The sequence below is a fragment of the Squalius cephalus genome (genome assembly GCF_949319135.1).
Source record: "Squalius cephalus genome assembly, chromosome: 22".
NCBI lineage: Eukaryota > Metazoa > Chordata > Actinopteri > Cypriniformes > Leuciscidae > Squalius > Squalius cephalus.
In genome coordinates, this window is record NC_137143.1 from 22,538,607 (window position 1) to 22,556,017 (window position 17,411).

At 38.1% G+C, this 17,411-nt stretch overlaps 1 protein-coding gene across 4 annotated transcripts in view; it reads right to left on the reverse strand.

Moving 5' to 3' along the window:
• LOC307150752 (kazrin-like) overlaps nucleotides 1-17,411 on the reverse strand; it is a 146,241-nt gene that overhangs the window by 13,342 nt on the left and 115,488 nt on the right. For 2 of the 4 annotated variants that reach the window (XM_079858233.1, XM_079858234.1), the window contains exon 4: nucleotides 11,448-11,555. In XM_079858233.1, the coding sequence (XP_079714359.1) occupies nucleotides 11,448-11,555 (108 nt within the window). Of the gene's footprint in view, nucleotides 1-5,436; nucleotides 5,587-8,284; nucleotides 8,681-11,447; nucleotides 11,556-17,411 lie in introns of those variants that run through there. The other 2 variants (XM_079858235.1, XM_079858236.1) reach the window with 2 other exon arrangements.

A 17,411-nucleotide genomic window follows, 5' to 3' on the forward strand; every position in this document is an offset into this window, starting at 1 on the left:
GGATCTGTAGACAAGTTCTGATGTATAACCATCTCCAAACAACCTGCACACACGCAACTGGGTCCTTAGGCAACTCAACAAAAAAAAAAGAAAACATCCTCAAAGTGAATTCATCACTGAAAATACAGAGGAAGAGGAAAAACTAAGCATTATTTGTAGCAGGGAAATCAATCCTTGAGTTGGTTCTCCAAAACCAAAGTGCATCTTTACATGTTAGAGTTTAATGAAGTTCTGGGGTCCCAATAGCACCAACAGACTTCTAACCCAGAGCAGACCACATAAGGTCAATGATGGAGAGGTTGCAGGTGTCTTCGGGCTCTGACACGCTTTTCAATTCTCAAGGGACGGCTGGATCAGAAATTTAAGGCTCATTCTTTAAGCAATGCATTTTGCATGCAAACAACATAGTGAATAAAACGAAACGATCCACCATGGATTAAACATGAATCAACCAAGGATTTACAGTGATGGTAAGCCCAAATAATCCATTAATAAAAAATGCAAAACATTTCCTCCAGACATGGGCACAGTGTCTGTGGCATTTTCCCACAATGCTTTCCCAAACTAGCGTTGATGCTGGCTCTGATATGACCGTCTAAGGAGCTCTAAACCCTGAGGTTACAATTTGAGAGCCCATTTTGGGGGGAGTCTAGGACCATACGGCAGCATGGGACTCGTGGTGAGCTGCAGTGGTTTTAATCATTAACATGAGCGAACAGCATGTTGTGGAGAGTTCAAAAAACCTCTCGCTCTGAGCCTGTGTGAGTCAGAGAAGGTGAACTGATAAAACACAAAAGAGAATATCATTAAAGTGGATTATTCTGATTCAATCTTGTTCTTAAGGCTCTCTTTGATTTCTGCTTTTCCTTTGAGATATTTTGATCAATGCAAAGGGATGTTTCATCACATACTTTTTTTTTTCATCGCATATATTTGACATTTTGTGCTTAGGAGCACAAGTTCACAGCAAATACAGAAGCTGGGCAGTATGCGTCCCACGCATATATGAGAAGCAGCAGTCTTTGGGGAGGTTTGTGCAACAGTTAGTGTAAATCTTTCTGAGGATATTACATGCTTTAAAACTTGTGGGAAATCTGCCTTTGATGTTACAGGTCAGTCTGTGAGTTCTTTTGAATGGCCCTTTGTTCAATAGTTAAATATTGAAAAACAAGGCTGGAAAATGTATGTGGTGAGAGTCACACACTCATGTGCAACGAAAAAGATTCAGGGTCTTAACAGCATGGTGTTCAATAGCTCGCACATGCATTAAGCAGGGCAACTATTGGCACATTATGTCCCAGCGGACCAATAACTGGCTTCTTAGCGAGCAGTTCGACTCTGATGATTATGAATATAATTGACAGGCACATAACATGATTCTGTGGGCTGCAGAAGGAGACCAGAGGTTGGTGCCTTGATGATAAGAGCCACTCTTCATCTGATGGATCACGCTGCTAATGCCTCTTAGGCTGAGAAGCACATTACAGAAGCACAAATCACGGCTCTCGTTTGTGGCTTGAGAGGAGAGCAGAGGTCAAGAGAGGTAGAGAGTGAGACTCTTATCCTGCTGTGATAGCAGTGAATCCAGCCACACAGGCTCCCTGATCTCCTGTCAATCACTCCTCTGGTGAAAACACAAAATACATTTGAGAGGTTAATTAAATTAGCATTTCACATTATACTACACAACAGCCCTGTTGAAAAGACCAGCTTCTGTTGAATTTTGGATGTTTGTGTGGGTGAGGGCCAGGGTTCTTGACTAGCTTAACCAACAAGACTTCCTTGCAGAAATCGTCAGATATTTTTGTTCCATGACAATTTGTAGAAGATGGTACAAACAAAATGATGTAAAAAATATATATTTTTTAAACTTTGTGTTTTCATATGCTCAAAGTTGTATTTCACCATCTCATACAAATCATTTTTTAATATCTATTTTTGTAGGGGAATATATATTTTTGAACAAACAGAGAAACAAAATAAACACACCAATAGTCAAAAACCAAGAAACATAAATGAACAACTAATAAATAAATAATGAATTCACACAAGATGTATTCATCATTAATAATCATAATTTTTTTTCATCTCATCAAACACTGAGTATTCAGTTGCCAGTTAGATAATTTCATAAGGAAATGCCAGCAAATTCATTAAATTCACTGGTAGAATAACTTTACCAAATATTTCATTATTTGTGTTAATATCAAACTAAATGAATTAAAAGCGAACAAAACATATATTTTAAATATTTGTTTCCTTTGCATGAATTATCCAACATTTTACCTAACATTCATTAATGCTTAAATGAAACATGTTTTAAAAGTGCTTAACACATCAAGATATTATTTACATTATTACACATACATTATTATTGGTAAATTCATTATGGATATTATTTGTACAATTGGTCTAATTTCTATCAAGCTATCAAAAAGCAAAAATAAAACAGTATATATATAATATAACACACACACACACACACACACAAACTTTGTTTTGTGGCCCTTCTTGTGTTTCCATCTCCCTAGTATTCCTCATTTGTAAGATGTTTTGAATAAGAACATCTGCTAAATTAATTAATGTAAATGGAATTGTAAACAGTGAGCCAAGCCATAACTGCAAAACACTGTCTCAGAAGAGAAGCTTGTCAGAAACAGTAAATATCAGCTTGATTTGGATTTGGATTGTTCCTTGGAACAACTGCCAAAAATGCTAAACGACACTGTTACTAATACATCAAGTGAAATGCATAATTCTAAGACATTTTTATTAATCCGGATGAAATATTTGTGTACTCCACATAAAACCCCAACATGACCCAAATATGCTGCCCCATATAGGCAAAGAAAATCAACCTCAGCATTCTTTAAAGACCTACACAAGAGCTTATATCAAAAATAGCACCCACGTCAAATGACATTTCAAAATCGAGAGCTGTGATAGAAGTATTAAAATGGTAGGAGGTGTAGGCTGCTATACTACGATAAAGCTACATGTGCCAGCGCTAAAATAAATGCATGAAAATGCATTACATGACTCAAGCAATGTGAAGAGATTGCCAGCACTTTCTTCTGTCAAGAAAATACAGCTGACTTGTGTGTAGCACACTTTTGAGATGAGGTGAAAGTTAAAAGCACATGTATTGTTGGCATCTGTGCAGAATCGTATCAAATTTTGCATGTATGATGGCAAAAAGTGAGAAAACCTTCTGTGTGTGTGTGTGTTTCTACAGTCTTCTGTGTGGGGATATCTGAGGGTAACAGCTGTGCTGAATTAATTGCTCTGCGTTTAAATTGCAAGTAAGTTCAGCCTGCCCATGCCAACTGGAGATAGTGGTAATTGATTCACACTTTCATTAAGGACAGATTAGGCCATGCCAACGGATGGGCACCAAGTGCCTGACCAAAACACGCACATACATAAACACTCAACGTGATGTTCCCAAAACACTCCTGGTAATTCATCAACTTTGGAGCTCACTACTAGCTAAAATAATAAAAAAATCTAAGTATTAAAGATTTTTTTTTTTTTAAATAAGTAAACATTGGCCTACACAGAAAAGCTTTCAAAAGTGTGCATACAGTATATGCACATTTTGATTCATATATTTATATATATAAACAGAAAAAGGATATATACTCTATATGCATGTACGTACATTTTTAAGTGCAATATTTTTTATGTACAATAAGAGAACTTAGATTACCTCCTTATACAAATAAACTAAATAAATTAAATAAAATAAATTAAATTAATCAATTACTGCTCTATATTTTGTATTAGATTTGGGATTAGTGCTCCGATTAGTTGTTAAGAGGAAACTAATTTTGCAATTAAAAAATGCACATGACTTTGCATTGTTACAATGTCGGTAGAATATGCAAATTAACCATTTTTACTTGTTCTCCGTGTTACCTGGACCGAGAAATTCATGTTTATTTGTCAGCAAAAGGGGCTTTCTCTTGACAGCTCCAGGGCTTTCTACAGATTATACTTCCACATTTTTGTATCACCACTCACGGACAGTCGGATTGACAGAGGGTTATTAATAGAACACTTATTGTTAGAGTAGGTTTATCACTGAAAATTGTTGCATACTATGTCTACCCTTTAAAGAGCATTATGAAAAAAATGGCAGCAGATTTTACTTTGGCGGGTTGGGTGGAACTGACAGAACCACATTTTCATTTCTCGTATTTGAGGCGTGGTTTACGAATGCCCAGAGCCGTTTATTGGGCGCTACGAATGTCTATCAAATGCGCCTGTACGTAGCTCATAGCCAATCGTTTCAATTATACCAGATGGCGTATGTAGAGCGACAGAAATTCGTCGAGGAAGAAGACGAAATAAACTTGCGTTCTAAACTACAACTACACTATCTAAGTCTGCATCGAAAGGTAACTTCGCGTCTGATGCCATGTTGGATCCATAGATATAAACAAACTGCTTCGGTGTGTCGCATAGACGTCGTCATCGTCTTGCTGCTCCCTCCCCGTTCTGTGATTGGTTCCCTTTTTGAGGGGAAAATCTGGTCCATGGTGTCCAGGCTGCCTAGAAGCATGAATAAAATCGCACTGCGTGCAAGGCAGCATGGGGAAACCCAGGCTAATGTTGACTACAAGCACACAGCTTTTTTAGATTTTCCATCACGGCCTTTAGCCGCTACCTACAACGCTCTGGATCCTTCACTGGAAACCAAAAGTAACTCACTCCTGCTAAACGTTTACTCCTTGAATTCTTGCACCTGGGTACAATACACGTCAACACCATTATGACTAATAGTTTGCTAAGAAGTATTTCCTACTAAAGCAGTATTTGACTCTGGTAAGCGTATTCATAGCAGACTGGTGGGAGTGGCTTTGGACAGCAACATACCCAGTGCATTATGGGTGTTAAAGATTTCCTGCCCATTTGTCAAAAGACAAGACAACAGCCCTTTTTTTTTTATCTGTTTTCTCTAGCCAGATAGCACTGAATAAAAAAAACAACAACAACTTTCTACTCTATAGGCAGCCATGTTTTATTAAAAGCCCATTTTGTCTGTGGTGAAGTACCCCTTCAAATTTGTAACAAACGATTTATTGCAGCTTGGCTGCAAAAAATAGATAATTCGAAACTTTCTGATGTCAAGATATTTACATGTGTCCGCACACATTTACATGCCCGTGACGCCCAATTCGTGTTTGGAAACTTGGCCTGCCAGTCACTGTGAAGCAATAATGGATCAACTTCAAATATTCAAAACGCTGTTACTGTTGTTTTTGTTCACCTCCTACTCAAGCATATGCTTTCCTCTGATACTGGAATAAAACCACTTTGTTCTGTCATTTAGCTTGGCAGCAGCAAATCCTGTTGGACAGTTTTTTTTTTTTTTGACTGCACAATTTTGTTTAGGACGTATCATTTGCTCTGTTACGTAACACAAACACTTACGTGAAGTGTCTCTCTTCAAAATCCCTGTGGATTTGGCCGAGGTGATGGAATGCAGCATCTTGTAGTAGCTGTCGGCGTGGGTGCTCCAGACAGGGTTTTGGCTGCATAAAACGTGTCCGTGAGCTGTGGTGTGAACTTGTAGTTTGTACACTGGGGTGAAAGAGAAGGGCAGAGCTTGACAGAACCATCTGGCATCAGGGGCTTGGAGGGTCAAACTCATTATCTTCATCTATTTGGAGCGTAACCACTGGCACCAAGTAGATCAGTGAGCCGCAGAGGTCATACCAAGCCCTGTTGGCGCCGGTGGCACAACAGTCTCAAAATACCATTGGACTATGAGCACACACACAGACACTAGCAGGTACACCTGTGTGTCCACTTGTAAATGATGAAATAAACAGACAGAAATGCATTTCTGCATCAACAAAAATTGCAATATCTAAAATATCAATTGACAGAAATAAATAAGATAAAAATCAAAATATTGTGATGATTTTTAGGTTTTACAATAGGTTCCAAAAAAGTAATTAGAATTATCAAGAGTATCAAGCTTCTCTGCTTTAATGTAAAATGTAAAAGTTGATTCATTTTTTGGAATCAGTTCAAACTATTATTTTTTAAAGAGTCATTTATTACTATCAGCATGCAAAATTTTTATTTTTTATATATTCAAATGTTTTACAAAAATACACTACCAAGTTCTGTAAGATTTGTTATTCAGAAAGAATGCATTAAAATGATCAAGTGACAGTTAAGACGTTTATAGTGTTAACTGCTGAAAAATTCAGCTTTGCTTTCAAACAGGAATAAGTTAAATTTTGAAATTAGTTATTTTAAATTGTAATATTTCACAAAATTACTGTTTTACTGTCCTTTTGATCAAATATATGCAAGCTTGGTGAGCATGAGAGAGTTCTTAAAAAAAAAAAAATTATATATATATATATATATTTATAACCCTAAAGTTATATAAACACATGCTATAAAGTCCATTTCAGTGCAAATACTTAAATATACTGAATATCACCAGGTATGTCTCTGCTGTATTGTCCAGCCCTACCATAGATACAAAAACCATACACAAACACAACAATTGTGTATGACAGCATGTTAGTTCTTAACAACAGATCAGCACCAATGTACTCGTCTAATGTTAGCTGATCTCAAAGAGCAATGGTGGAAGTGTCCTGAGGCAAGGTTAAGGAAGAATGAAATAACAAAATTCAATCATTCAGTCAAAAACAATACTACCCTACTGTAAAGACTTTCAAAGGCACAAGCTGCACTGTCATACCATCAAGATCAAACACTTAGATTCCAATGAATCAGATAATAAAACAAGCATTCAAAAGCTGAGCAGCTTTTGATGAAACCTGACTTCATAACACCTCACACATTAATCACCTATATAATTATCTTCATGAACGTGAATTCAAACTATGTGCACTATGATGCAGTGTAATGTTGTGTAAGCTACTGTATGCATGGTTTGCATTCCTCCTGTTTTGCCGATGGCAACTATCCAAGTGCCTAAATATGATCCATAAGTTCCTGCTGGGTCTGTTGTTAGACTTTGAATAAGGAGTGTAAAGATCAGTCTCACAGTGTTGATTTAGCGGGGTGTGGAGAAGACGCGGGTATTATTACTATCCACTATAGACGTACAAACAGCGGCTGATTCCAGATCAGCTTTAATGGTTTTGTGAGTAAACCAATGACAGAGGATTGTAAAGATTTTAAAATGTCACAACGGACTGAAACCAGAGATTACAAAAAGCTTGGGAAATGGCCATAAAATGTTTCCACTTTGAAAATAAAAGTTAATAAAAAATAATAAATAAAAAAACCAGATAATGAAATGTTTTTCATTTAATTTCGCCGTTTTTACAACATATCACGGAAACATTTCACACGATCACTCTGATCATTTTCATACATTCAAAGCAGATTATTGTGACAGATTATGGGTCTGATTAAGGGATGAGTTGCACATATATTCCCACATAAACAGAGAGAATGATGCTACTTTATGATCGCAATCTCATATGCTCTCACAAACAACATATGTGTCACTAACATAATTGCAGCTGATTGCTGGGTAAGAGCTACACGTCACACATGGTAAATCATAGTATTACTCAAGATTACATGAAATTAAAGACAACCACATGCTTTGTTTGTATGTCCTTGACTCATCAAATAGTCCAAAAGGTGGTCATCTATCAAAGTAGAAAAGGTTAAATCGGCAGTATGGGATATAGGTCACTTTTTTGAATTATGTTCCCCATCACTAAGTCCATAATGACACAAAACCGGAAATATTCTCTTTTTAAATTTCTATTATAACCTACTATTTTTCTTCAAAAAGGAACTGAATGTGTTCACTTAAATCATGAGATTTAATATGAGTAAGTCTTTTAACCTTCTAGCAGCCAGCCATAATATTTGTACTGTATTTTATTTTATTTTTCTAAACTGTTTTAATTATTCTTATTTCTTTTATTATTTTAATTTCTTCTATGTAAAGCACTTTGAATTGCCATTGTGTATGAAATGTGCTATATAAATAAACTTGCCTTGCCTTGCCTAGTATTTTAAGTCACAGTTTCCGTCTTATACAGTAGCTAGAACAAAGCAAAATCTTTCCAAAGAACCTCCTGGTTGGGAATCACTGTTACAGGTCATCCAATATCCTATATGTGTCCCAACACTTGCTGACACACGTGACAAGCCCCTGTGCATCGTAACACATACAGATTTACATGCCTGGTCAGCTGGTTATATGATTCAGTGGTGCGTAACTGCTGTAGTTTCCATCTTGAGCTCTCGTACACACGCAAACACTCACCTGGTCTGCCCTCCTCTCTTTCAGATCTCATGACTCCCGCAGTGCCGGCTCCGGCAGGCTCCACTTTCAGCGCCGGTGCTTTTTCTCATAGCAAGAAAACTCAACTAAACCTCCCGCACACACACAGGTACACTGTTCACTCCAACCACAGTCCGCGCGCTCCTCCCTGACAGGTTACTAGGGAGGGGTTCCCGAGTGAGTATAAACAAGTTTGAGCCGCCTTCCTCTGTGAGCCTGTATACCAGTTCTGGGAGTTTCTCTAGGGCGTTTTCTGAAGTTCCCCACCCCCTCTACACTCTTCCTATACTCACACACACACTCCTCCTGGCCTAAAAGGTGCAGAGAGTTCAAAAAGGTAATGACACTGGTTTTCCCCAGCCTTGTATGAACAGACGCATTCATAGGACAGGGGGAGGAGACAAAAAGCTTTTCTGATCAGGTGAGAGGGCAGGTGAGTCTCTCTTCAGCGGCCCTGCAGCTCCATCTAATGGTGGAAACAAGACACAGATAGACTGCTCTCTGTTCTCTAATGTTAAAGGAACAGTTCACCCAAAAATTTGAGTTCTGTCATCATTTACTAGATCAAACCAGTATGAATTTTGTATTTACACGGAACACAAAAAGAGAAGATTAGCAGCAAGAATGCTGCTCTTTGTCATTCAGTGAAAGTGAATGGGGACTAAATCTGTCGGGCACCAAAAATAATAAGCTAACATACTATACTAAACAAGTTATGCTTTTTGTGTGTCATTTTTGGAGCATTCACTTTATTACAATTAACAAACCTAATAGATCAAACTGACAGTAAGAACGACAAAATAAAATAAAATAAACCATATGGACTACTTTTTGATCCTTTTATGATGCTCTTTTTTTTTTTTACATAAAAAAAGAATCCAGGAAATGTCCTGGATTAGGATTGCTAAAGTTTTATTCAAAATTAGCTGAAAATTCACATAAAATTCAATTAAATACTTTTCTGATCCTTTTATGGTGCTTTTTAGTCATTTACAGAGCTGTTCACTTTTATTGTATAGGAAAGAGCATGCAGGACATTCTGCTTCAGTTCTCCTTTCATGGAAAAATTTGGAACAAATGAAGGGATGGTAGAATATTCCTTTTTGTTAAAATATCTCTTAAAGACTTGTCAACAATCAGTGTGATATCACACCTTATAATTTTGATCGCTGCCGCAACATCAGTGTTTATATCCGGACTATAAACTTTGATCCCTGTACTTGTGTTATTATTAGATGTTTGCAACACAGAAATAGCAATAACGTGTAGCTAAAAACACTGTTTGTGAAGCTGACACCCCACACCGTTTCCGCAATCCATGATCTTTTTCCATCCACATCCCATAATTCCTTGCAGCGGACTTCATGCAGGGATCTGTGGGACGTATTGTCAGATAAAGGTCTGGATGAGTGTCCCCTGTCTCATAGAGCTAATGGAGTCACCGGCAGATAGGGGCCCACTCTCTGTCACAGTGCACAGGCTTCAACCTACAGCTGAGTGGCAGTCTCACACACAGCCAGGCAAGAGGACTCAAGGACTCTTAGGGTCTTAATACTGACTCATCTCTCCTTTTATCACTCTCTCTTAAAGACCAGAATGCTGGTGCTGAGTTCAGAGTGCCTGCTGGGGAAAGAATTACCAATTTGTACACAAACAACTCAATGTGATACTATAAAGCATATGCTGTTTGTGTTATGAATGAGTGACTGCCTTAATATATAACACAGGATGTGCCCAAGTTTGTTGCGTGTTGATTAAATGTACGTGTGTCCATCAGGGAAAGCTCAACCACTGAGTCTTTCTCTCAAGTTGTTGTGTTGCACATAAGTGAGCTTGTATGAGCACACGAGGCTGAACGTAATGAATTTAGTACATTAAAGGAGCTCTAATATGGCTGCCTGCTTCCTTTTATTTCTCAACTGCATAGATACAGTTGCCTGGCAGACCGAGCATTATCTTTCAAAACAATTTAAGGCTCGGCTGGGAGTAATGAAGTACTGACAGCAAGCACAACATCAATAATGCTTTTCACAGAGGGTGAAACGAGCAACACAAGGGAAAAGAATAGAAACAGAAAACATGAAAAAATCCAAAGAGAAAGAGAAATAGAAAGAGAAAGAATAAGATAGAATGGAACAGCTCTTACCAAAAACCTGTGACAGTACCATGGTATAGCACTGGCTATACTTATGGCTATCATTAGAAAATACCATGATACTTTGATATATACCATGGCATTGTTGGTACTGTATATGGCTAGATTTAATGCCAATATAAACATAATACTGTAATTAAACATACATAAAAACAGCTAAGCAGCAGGCAATGTTATCAGTCAGTTATCTATTTATTAATATAAACAGAAATGAACAGCAAAACAAAATAGAAAAAAAGAACAGAAATGAACAAAACTGAAATGAACATACTGTAGCAGAACAAACAGAATAAAATAGAATAAAAGAAATGTCCATAAAATAATAGAATAAAAAAAAACAGAATAGACTGTACATACTAATACAAATTAGTATGTATATTACTAGTATAAAGCACATACGAACCCATGCTCCGGGTGCTTGCAATATATTAGCATTCAGAGTTTGCCATCAGCCCGAGTGAAGTCGAAAATTATTCCTGCTACTGGTTAAAATGAAGACCCTCTATCATCCTAAGAGGGTAGTTTGGCTTCTTTGTGATGCTGGCTTTGATAAAGACATAAAGATTATGATTTAGGAGGACAGCACTCCGGAGGAAAGGCAATAGAGAGTAACAGGCGTCATTATGTGTGGAAAATGGGATGTCTAGAATAAGACTTAGAGATTCTGTTCAATTTCCAGTTTAATCAATACACTTCATAATGACGCCTCCCCACAGCGGGTGACATTATACGAATCAGACAAAGCTTTTTTGTTTTCTTACAAGATGACTCTCTCGCAATTTGTAGAAGTGCGTTTCTTTAGTCGCATACGCTTTGCTCCTCGCAAACACATGAGCTGGGGAGAGGCTGAAAATCCACAGGACAATGGTTTTGTTTTATTGCCATTCAGCATTGTGATGAATTACCCGAGCTCCGCATGTTCACAGCCTGTGGAAAATTACTACTAGGCATGATCGCAATATTGTGCTTATGCATACTTGGTCATCTTACCCTTGTCAAGTGAAGAATCTGGAGTGCCGAAGTCCATCAAGCTCGACATGCCTGTCTGGAAAGTGAGATCAGAAACCAGTGCCTTCTGCCGGTGGTGGACCGAAGGCTCTGCAAGACAGAAAGACAAAAGATTTGAGCTTGTTCAGGTTCGAGCTAACCGAGAGGTTTGACATTTTTGTCTTCGTAAGTGGCTGAGGGCGGCAAAGTGCAGGCCTCCTACAAGAAAGGCGTGCGGAGTGTGTCGGAGCGACTCCGGCTCGTGAGTCACCGAGCATCTCGCAGCTATTACTGCTCATCTGTAATTAACTCTGAAACAGTGACACGCACCACGCAGAAGTGCCACATCCACTGAATGGCTTTTAAAGACAAATAATCATCCTCCGTCCACGGCCCACGCTGTAGCCGTAATCAATGTGCATTGAAAGTGACAGGTAGCAATTTCATGTACAGTGCAACGAACAACACACCGAATCACGATTTTCCCTCGGATCTGAAAACGAAGAGGAAAAAAAGCTAACAATGTTCGGTTGATGAGGACGAGAGAGTGCTGAGATTTACAACCACCATCAATCATCTTCCTCCGCACGGTAACATCGTAAGGTTCTCAGAAGCCACAAGGGATTTCTGTGTACCTGTGTGGAAGGAACAAGGGCAGCGTACCGATTTTTCAACAGACTATATCATGAGCATCAGAAATAAATGGCTCCTTTGTCATATCACACACCTTACACCACCTGACGCCGACATGGAGAGTGCCGGTATGTCACTTCTGTGAGGAATTGTGTGCATTGTGTGTCAATTACCACAGGCTTTGACAGGAGATATGAAATGGTGCTTGTCATTTTCCACATCATTATGTCAGACAGCATTCATTCTTTGCCATTCCCTTTAACAGATACCATCTCAGCACTGCTTGTTCTTTCTTCCCCTCCCTCTCGTGACTCAGACTTCACAGCTGGCTGCACACCTGAACTGATGCTGCTAATTGAAGTGTCTTCAAGTGCCCTTTTCTCTGTGTCTCTGTATCTGTTCCTGTTACCTGCTTACACTTACAAAGCCCCTAATGTGACTTATTCTGTTCTCAGACATGTTACACAGCAAATTCCTTTTTTCCCCATCCTTTCTAAATGCTGGTCCTCGTCCTACAGTGCACTTTAGCTAAAGCAGGGGTCTTCAAACTTGTTAGGCCCAAGGAACCCCAGTATATTAGGAGACCCCCGTTACATATTGTATAAAACTTGCATTCTAGTCGGTGCCGATAGCCTCGTGGGCAAGTGCTCCGACATGTAGCGCCGTTGTGCTTCGGGCGACCCGAGTTCAAGTCCCGGCTCGTGGACCTTTCCCAATAAGCAGCAGCATCACATTTGATTAACTCCAATTTTGTAATTATTATTATTATTAAATGTATTATTATTTAAAAAATTATTATTGTAAAAATTCAAACGTTTGTGGGGGAAAACAATCGGTTAAATCAAGGTCTATTATCGTAATAATCTTTAATTTAACCCCCCTTTTGTTTTTTTGACAAAACATTGTTTGGGATCAAACAAAAATTAGCGGACCCCTTACAGTAATGCCATGGACCCCCTAGGGTTTGCAGACTGACTGTTGAGGAACCCTGAGATATAGGTGCACGGTCATGGAAAAGTATCAGGAATTAGGAAACTAATACAGATTTAAAAAATATTTCCTCAGTTTGAAAATATTCATTGTGATTACACTCTCTAAAAATGACTTTTTAAAAATAGACTGGAATGACATGGAACAACTAGAAACGTTTGTTTAAAAAGCGGGGGAACCCTGAAGCCAAGAGGGGTCCATTTTCAGTTGTGGGTCAATGGATGAATGACTGAATTCACATGTCTGCTTTTTATGTCTGTCCAGTTCTACAGATGCTTCTTGGTAACAAGGTATTGATTGAAAGCTTTCGTTATGGACCGAAAATGTTCTGTATCTAAGAGGGCTCTTCACAAATCTGTGCTCTGCTGGGTTACTAATGGCATGACAAAGCCAAATGAACCATTTAATGCATATTGAGGACATTGAAATAGCCAGTCATTTACTTGTGCAAGGTATTTGTGCATAAGTTTTTGTATATATTAAGATGAAGTTGTAAAGTGCAGCACATTATTCAAGGCTTAATCTTTTGGTGCACTGAGGCAGTTTAATAAATGGAGAAAATGAACAATCATTACCATAATAGCTACCTGTTTAAGTAGAAAGTAAAGACAAAACTGGGCAATGGTGCACTGAGAGGTTTACCGACCCCTAACCTAATGCTCTTAGTATAAAATATCTCTGTATTGACTGAAGCACCTTATGGAACTATGATCTGGTTAAATTACACTCTGTTTGACCAACTTGAGTAACATTACAGATCTTCTCACTGAAAGTTTAAGAAATTATAACAATGAAAAGGTTCCAGGATATAGAAGCTGTCAAACCTTTCTTAAAAAACAACAACAACAACAACCCTATGGTTTGTATAGCAGGTTGCACTGATACTCAAAGATATTTCTCTTTCGCATTAACCTTTGATCACATCCTTTGGCAGAAGTGAAAACCATCCATACAAATGTGTTTAATGGACCTTAGTCACTGGGTAGACGCCATATTTCACTTGATGTGAATGAAAACTGAGGCTGTGCGGCATACAGTCCAATCAATAGGTTGTACTGTCTTTCGATTTTAGGTCATGTCTGATTTTTACAAGCTATGTGTAGTAAAAAAAAAAAAACATAACTAAAAACTATATAAAAACTTACTAAAAATAAAAATAAATTCAATTAAAAGACAAATAGAAAAAATATTTTGCAATGATTACAGTGTTTCAAGGTGTACAAGAATAAGACTCTCATTAACATTACAGCATCCACCCTGATTAAAGTCTTTCCTATTTTCATCTTCCCTCAGATTCAACTTGCTAAACCCTCAGGACTGACTCATTTGAGAGATTTTTAATGGAGCTATTGAAGGCTCTTTGCATGCAACCCTGCTGAGATAGTTCATTTCTGAAATATTTCTGTCGCAAAGAGCAAATAAAAGGACTATTTAGAAAGAAGCTTTATAGGGTTCATTTTTCCCTTTTACACCACCTCGTGTTGCCTTTGGACAATTTAGAGAGTCATTATCATTAAACTTTCACACACTCCAGACATTTCTAAATATCAAGACTGCTTACCCGAGCTATAATTCTGTTTGAATACAGGATCATTAGGCTAAAAACTATTTTTCTGCCCTTTCCTATCACATTAGTGCCACAAAGGCAGACAAACATAACAAACATATCAACTAAAGTGAAGTAATACAGTTTGGAGTGGTCAGACGACCCTGTGCAGCACTACGCTGGCCTCCTCCGTACTAGATATAAAGCTTTTATCAAGAAGTCAAAGGTTATGAAAATAATGAAGAGATGCAATAGGAGTCTGCTGACAAAAATAGCTGTGCAGGAGTGAATACATGAACTTAAAGACTGTTTTGGAGGTAAATATAGTTGGAGGCCTTTGCTATGTGGTTGCTAGGTTGTTCTGATTGGTTACTAGGCAGTAGCAAGAGTTGTATGGGTGGTTGCTTACTGACCCAAGTCAGAAGAGCCCACAACTCTCTATCCCTACTGAAAAAAGCATCTTAAACCAGTCTAAGCTGTTTTTTTTAGCTAGTTGCCCATTTAAACCAGTTAAATACATGCTTGGCCATACTGAAAGACCATATTAGGCTGGTTTAAGCAAAAATTAAAACTAGGGCTGTCAAAATTAGCGCGTTAATAACGCGTTAACGCAAAATCATATTAACGGCACTAATTTTTTTAACGTGCGATTAACGCAGCGCGTATTTTCTGTTTGACCCGTGGCCCAACCCCTAGTTGGAGAAATGGAGATACACAGTGTTGCCAACTTAGCGACATTGCAGACCCCTTTAGCGATTTTTTTCCCTTCAACAAAGCGCTCAAACCTTATTTAGTTTCTGAGAATCTACCGGTACCGACGGTACTGTTCTCTCAGCACGCGCGCGCACCTCTCGCTCTCTCTCTCTGCGTCTCGCGCGGAGGAGCAGCGCTTTAATTCAGTTAAGCACAGATATTATGTTGCTTCTCTATTTTTACAAGTATAGCCGAAATCAGAGCACAGATATTGTCTTTATCCTATGTGAATTTGATTTCACCAGACGACGGCTCAATTATCAGAATATTTGTGCAGATTAACTTAACATCTTGGAAGGGAGAGCTGGTTATGTCTTAATGGGTCGCGTTTCAGTCACCATTTCAAATTCATTCCGTTGGTTGACAACAGAAACAGTAAAATATACCAATGAAAACAGTTTTGTTGAGAATTTAGCTTCATCAAAATGGGCACAGAGAGAGACAAACTACAATGTAATAGGCTAATAAATAATAAATGTACATTTAGCATTTTCAGAAGAGCTGCCCTGTCATGCAAAAATCTAAACATGTTTGTGTTAGTAAATTGCTCAGTGCAAAGAAAGAGAAGTAATGGTAACCTGGTATTTTTTTGTTCTTTCTATGTGTCTAATAGACATGAACAAGTTCTTTGAAAAACATCTGTGACCTTTGAAACATGTCTCATCCTTATGCTCTATATTGACTATGGTTTCAATAATAAACATACATTTGCATAAAGCATCTATATTTATCCATGCCCATGTTGATTAGAGTATTACAAACTTGAAAAGTATTCATTTAAGGTAAATTTAGAACAAATAAAAAAATGTGCGATTAAATGCGATTAATCGCGAGTTAACTCATGACAATATGCGATTAATCGCGATTAAAAAATTTAATCGATTGACAGCCCTAATTAAAACATATTAAACCAGTCTAAGCTGGTTTTCTGGTTTAAGTCTGATCAGACTGGTTTGTTGGCTGGTTTTAGATTTTTTTATTGGTTTTAGCACTTTTTAGTTAGTTGCCCAGCAAGTAAATTCATGATTGGCTTATCATGAATTGAAAAACCAGCTTATGATGGTTTAAGCATCTAAGTCTAAGCTGGTTTTCTGATCTTAGCCTAATCAGGCTGGTCTGTTGGTTTGTTTCACTCAGATTTTGGGAACTTTCCATCTAGTTGCCCAGCTAAACCAGTTAAATACCTGCTTGGCCAGGCGGATAAACCATTTTAGGCTGGTTTCAGCATTTATTTTTATTTTTTAGCAGGAATGATATTCTGGTTCCTAGATATGGCTTGGGTCCCTCCTTTAATATTAATCTGCAACTAAAACACAATTATAGACGAATGCACAGTCTGCTGGGAGCGTTGCTATGAATACTGCTGACAAATAGCCTGGCCCCTGGCAGCTCACCTCTGTCTTTCTGGCGACAGCCAAAACCCACACATACACACTACAGAGAGGTCGATTTTTCCTAGGTGGGCAAGAGGTCAACCTGGCCAGACTTGGAGGCAGCATATTGTCAATCAATGTGTCTCTAGGCACCCCTGCACTTCCTTATTAATGCAATACCTGTCAACACAACATATCACTCAAGATATCTTGACCAGTGACATGCTGACCTGTCTTAAAATACCTCTGTGCAGTGGGAGGGGCTTGCGCCTGATGATGCCACAGTCTGTTTCTGGTTGTGCACCATTGCACCAATTGTGAGCAAGATTAATTGTATTAATTGTATTGCCAAAGTATTTGGATAAAACTAAAGCTGCAAATATCCCTTTATTTAGTTGTTTGCTGATGCTAAACTCCCTCTGTATTCTATTACGGACGTGACAGTCTTTCCTCTTCTGTTAAAGTCGCTAGTTAACGAGAAAACACACTGCATTATTAATCATCACTAAATAGAAGGAAGAGAAAAAAAAAGGACCATGAGAAAAGTCATAATAAAAGAAAAAATATATGAATAATTCTTGCATAAGTGGGTCTACATGCTTTATTATGTAAGAAATGTATAGCTGCTCAAATGGAAATACCTGCACCTATTTAAGTCTATGCATTCTGCCT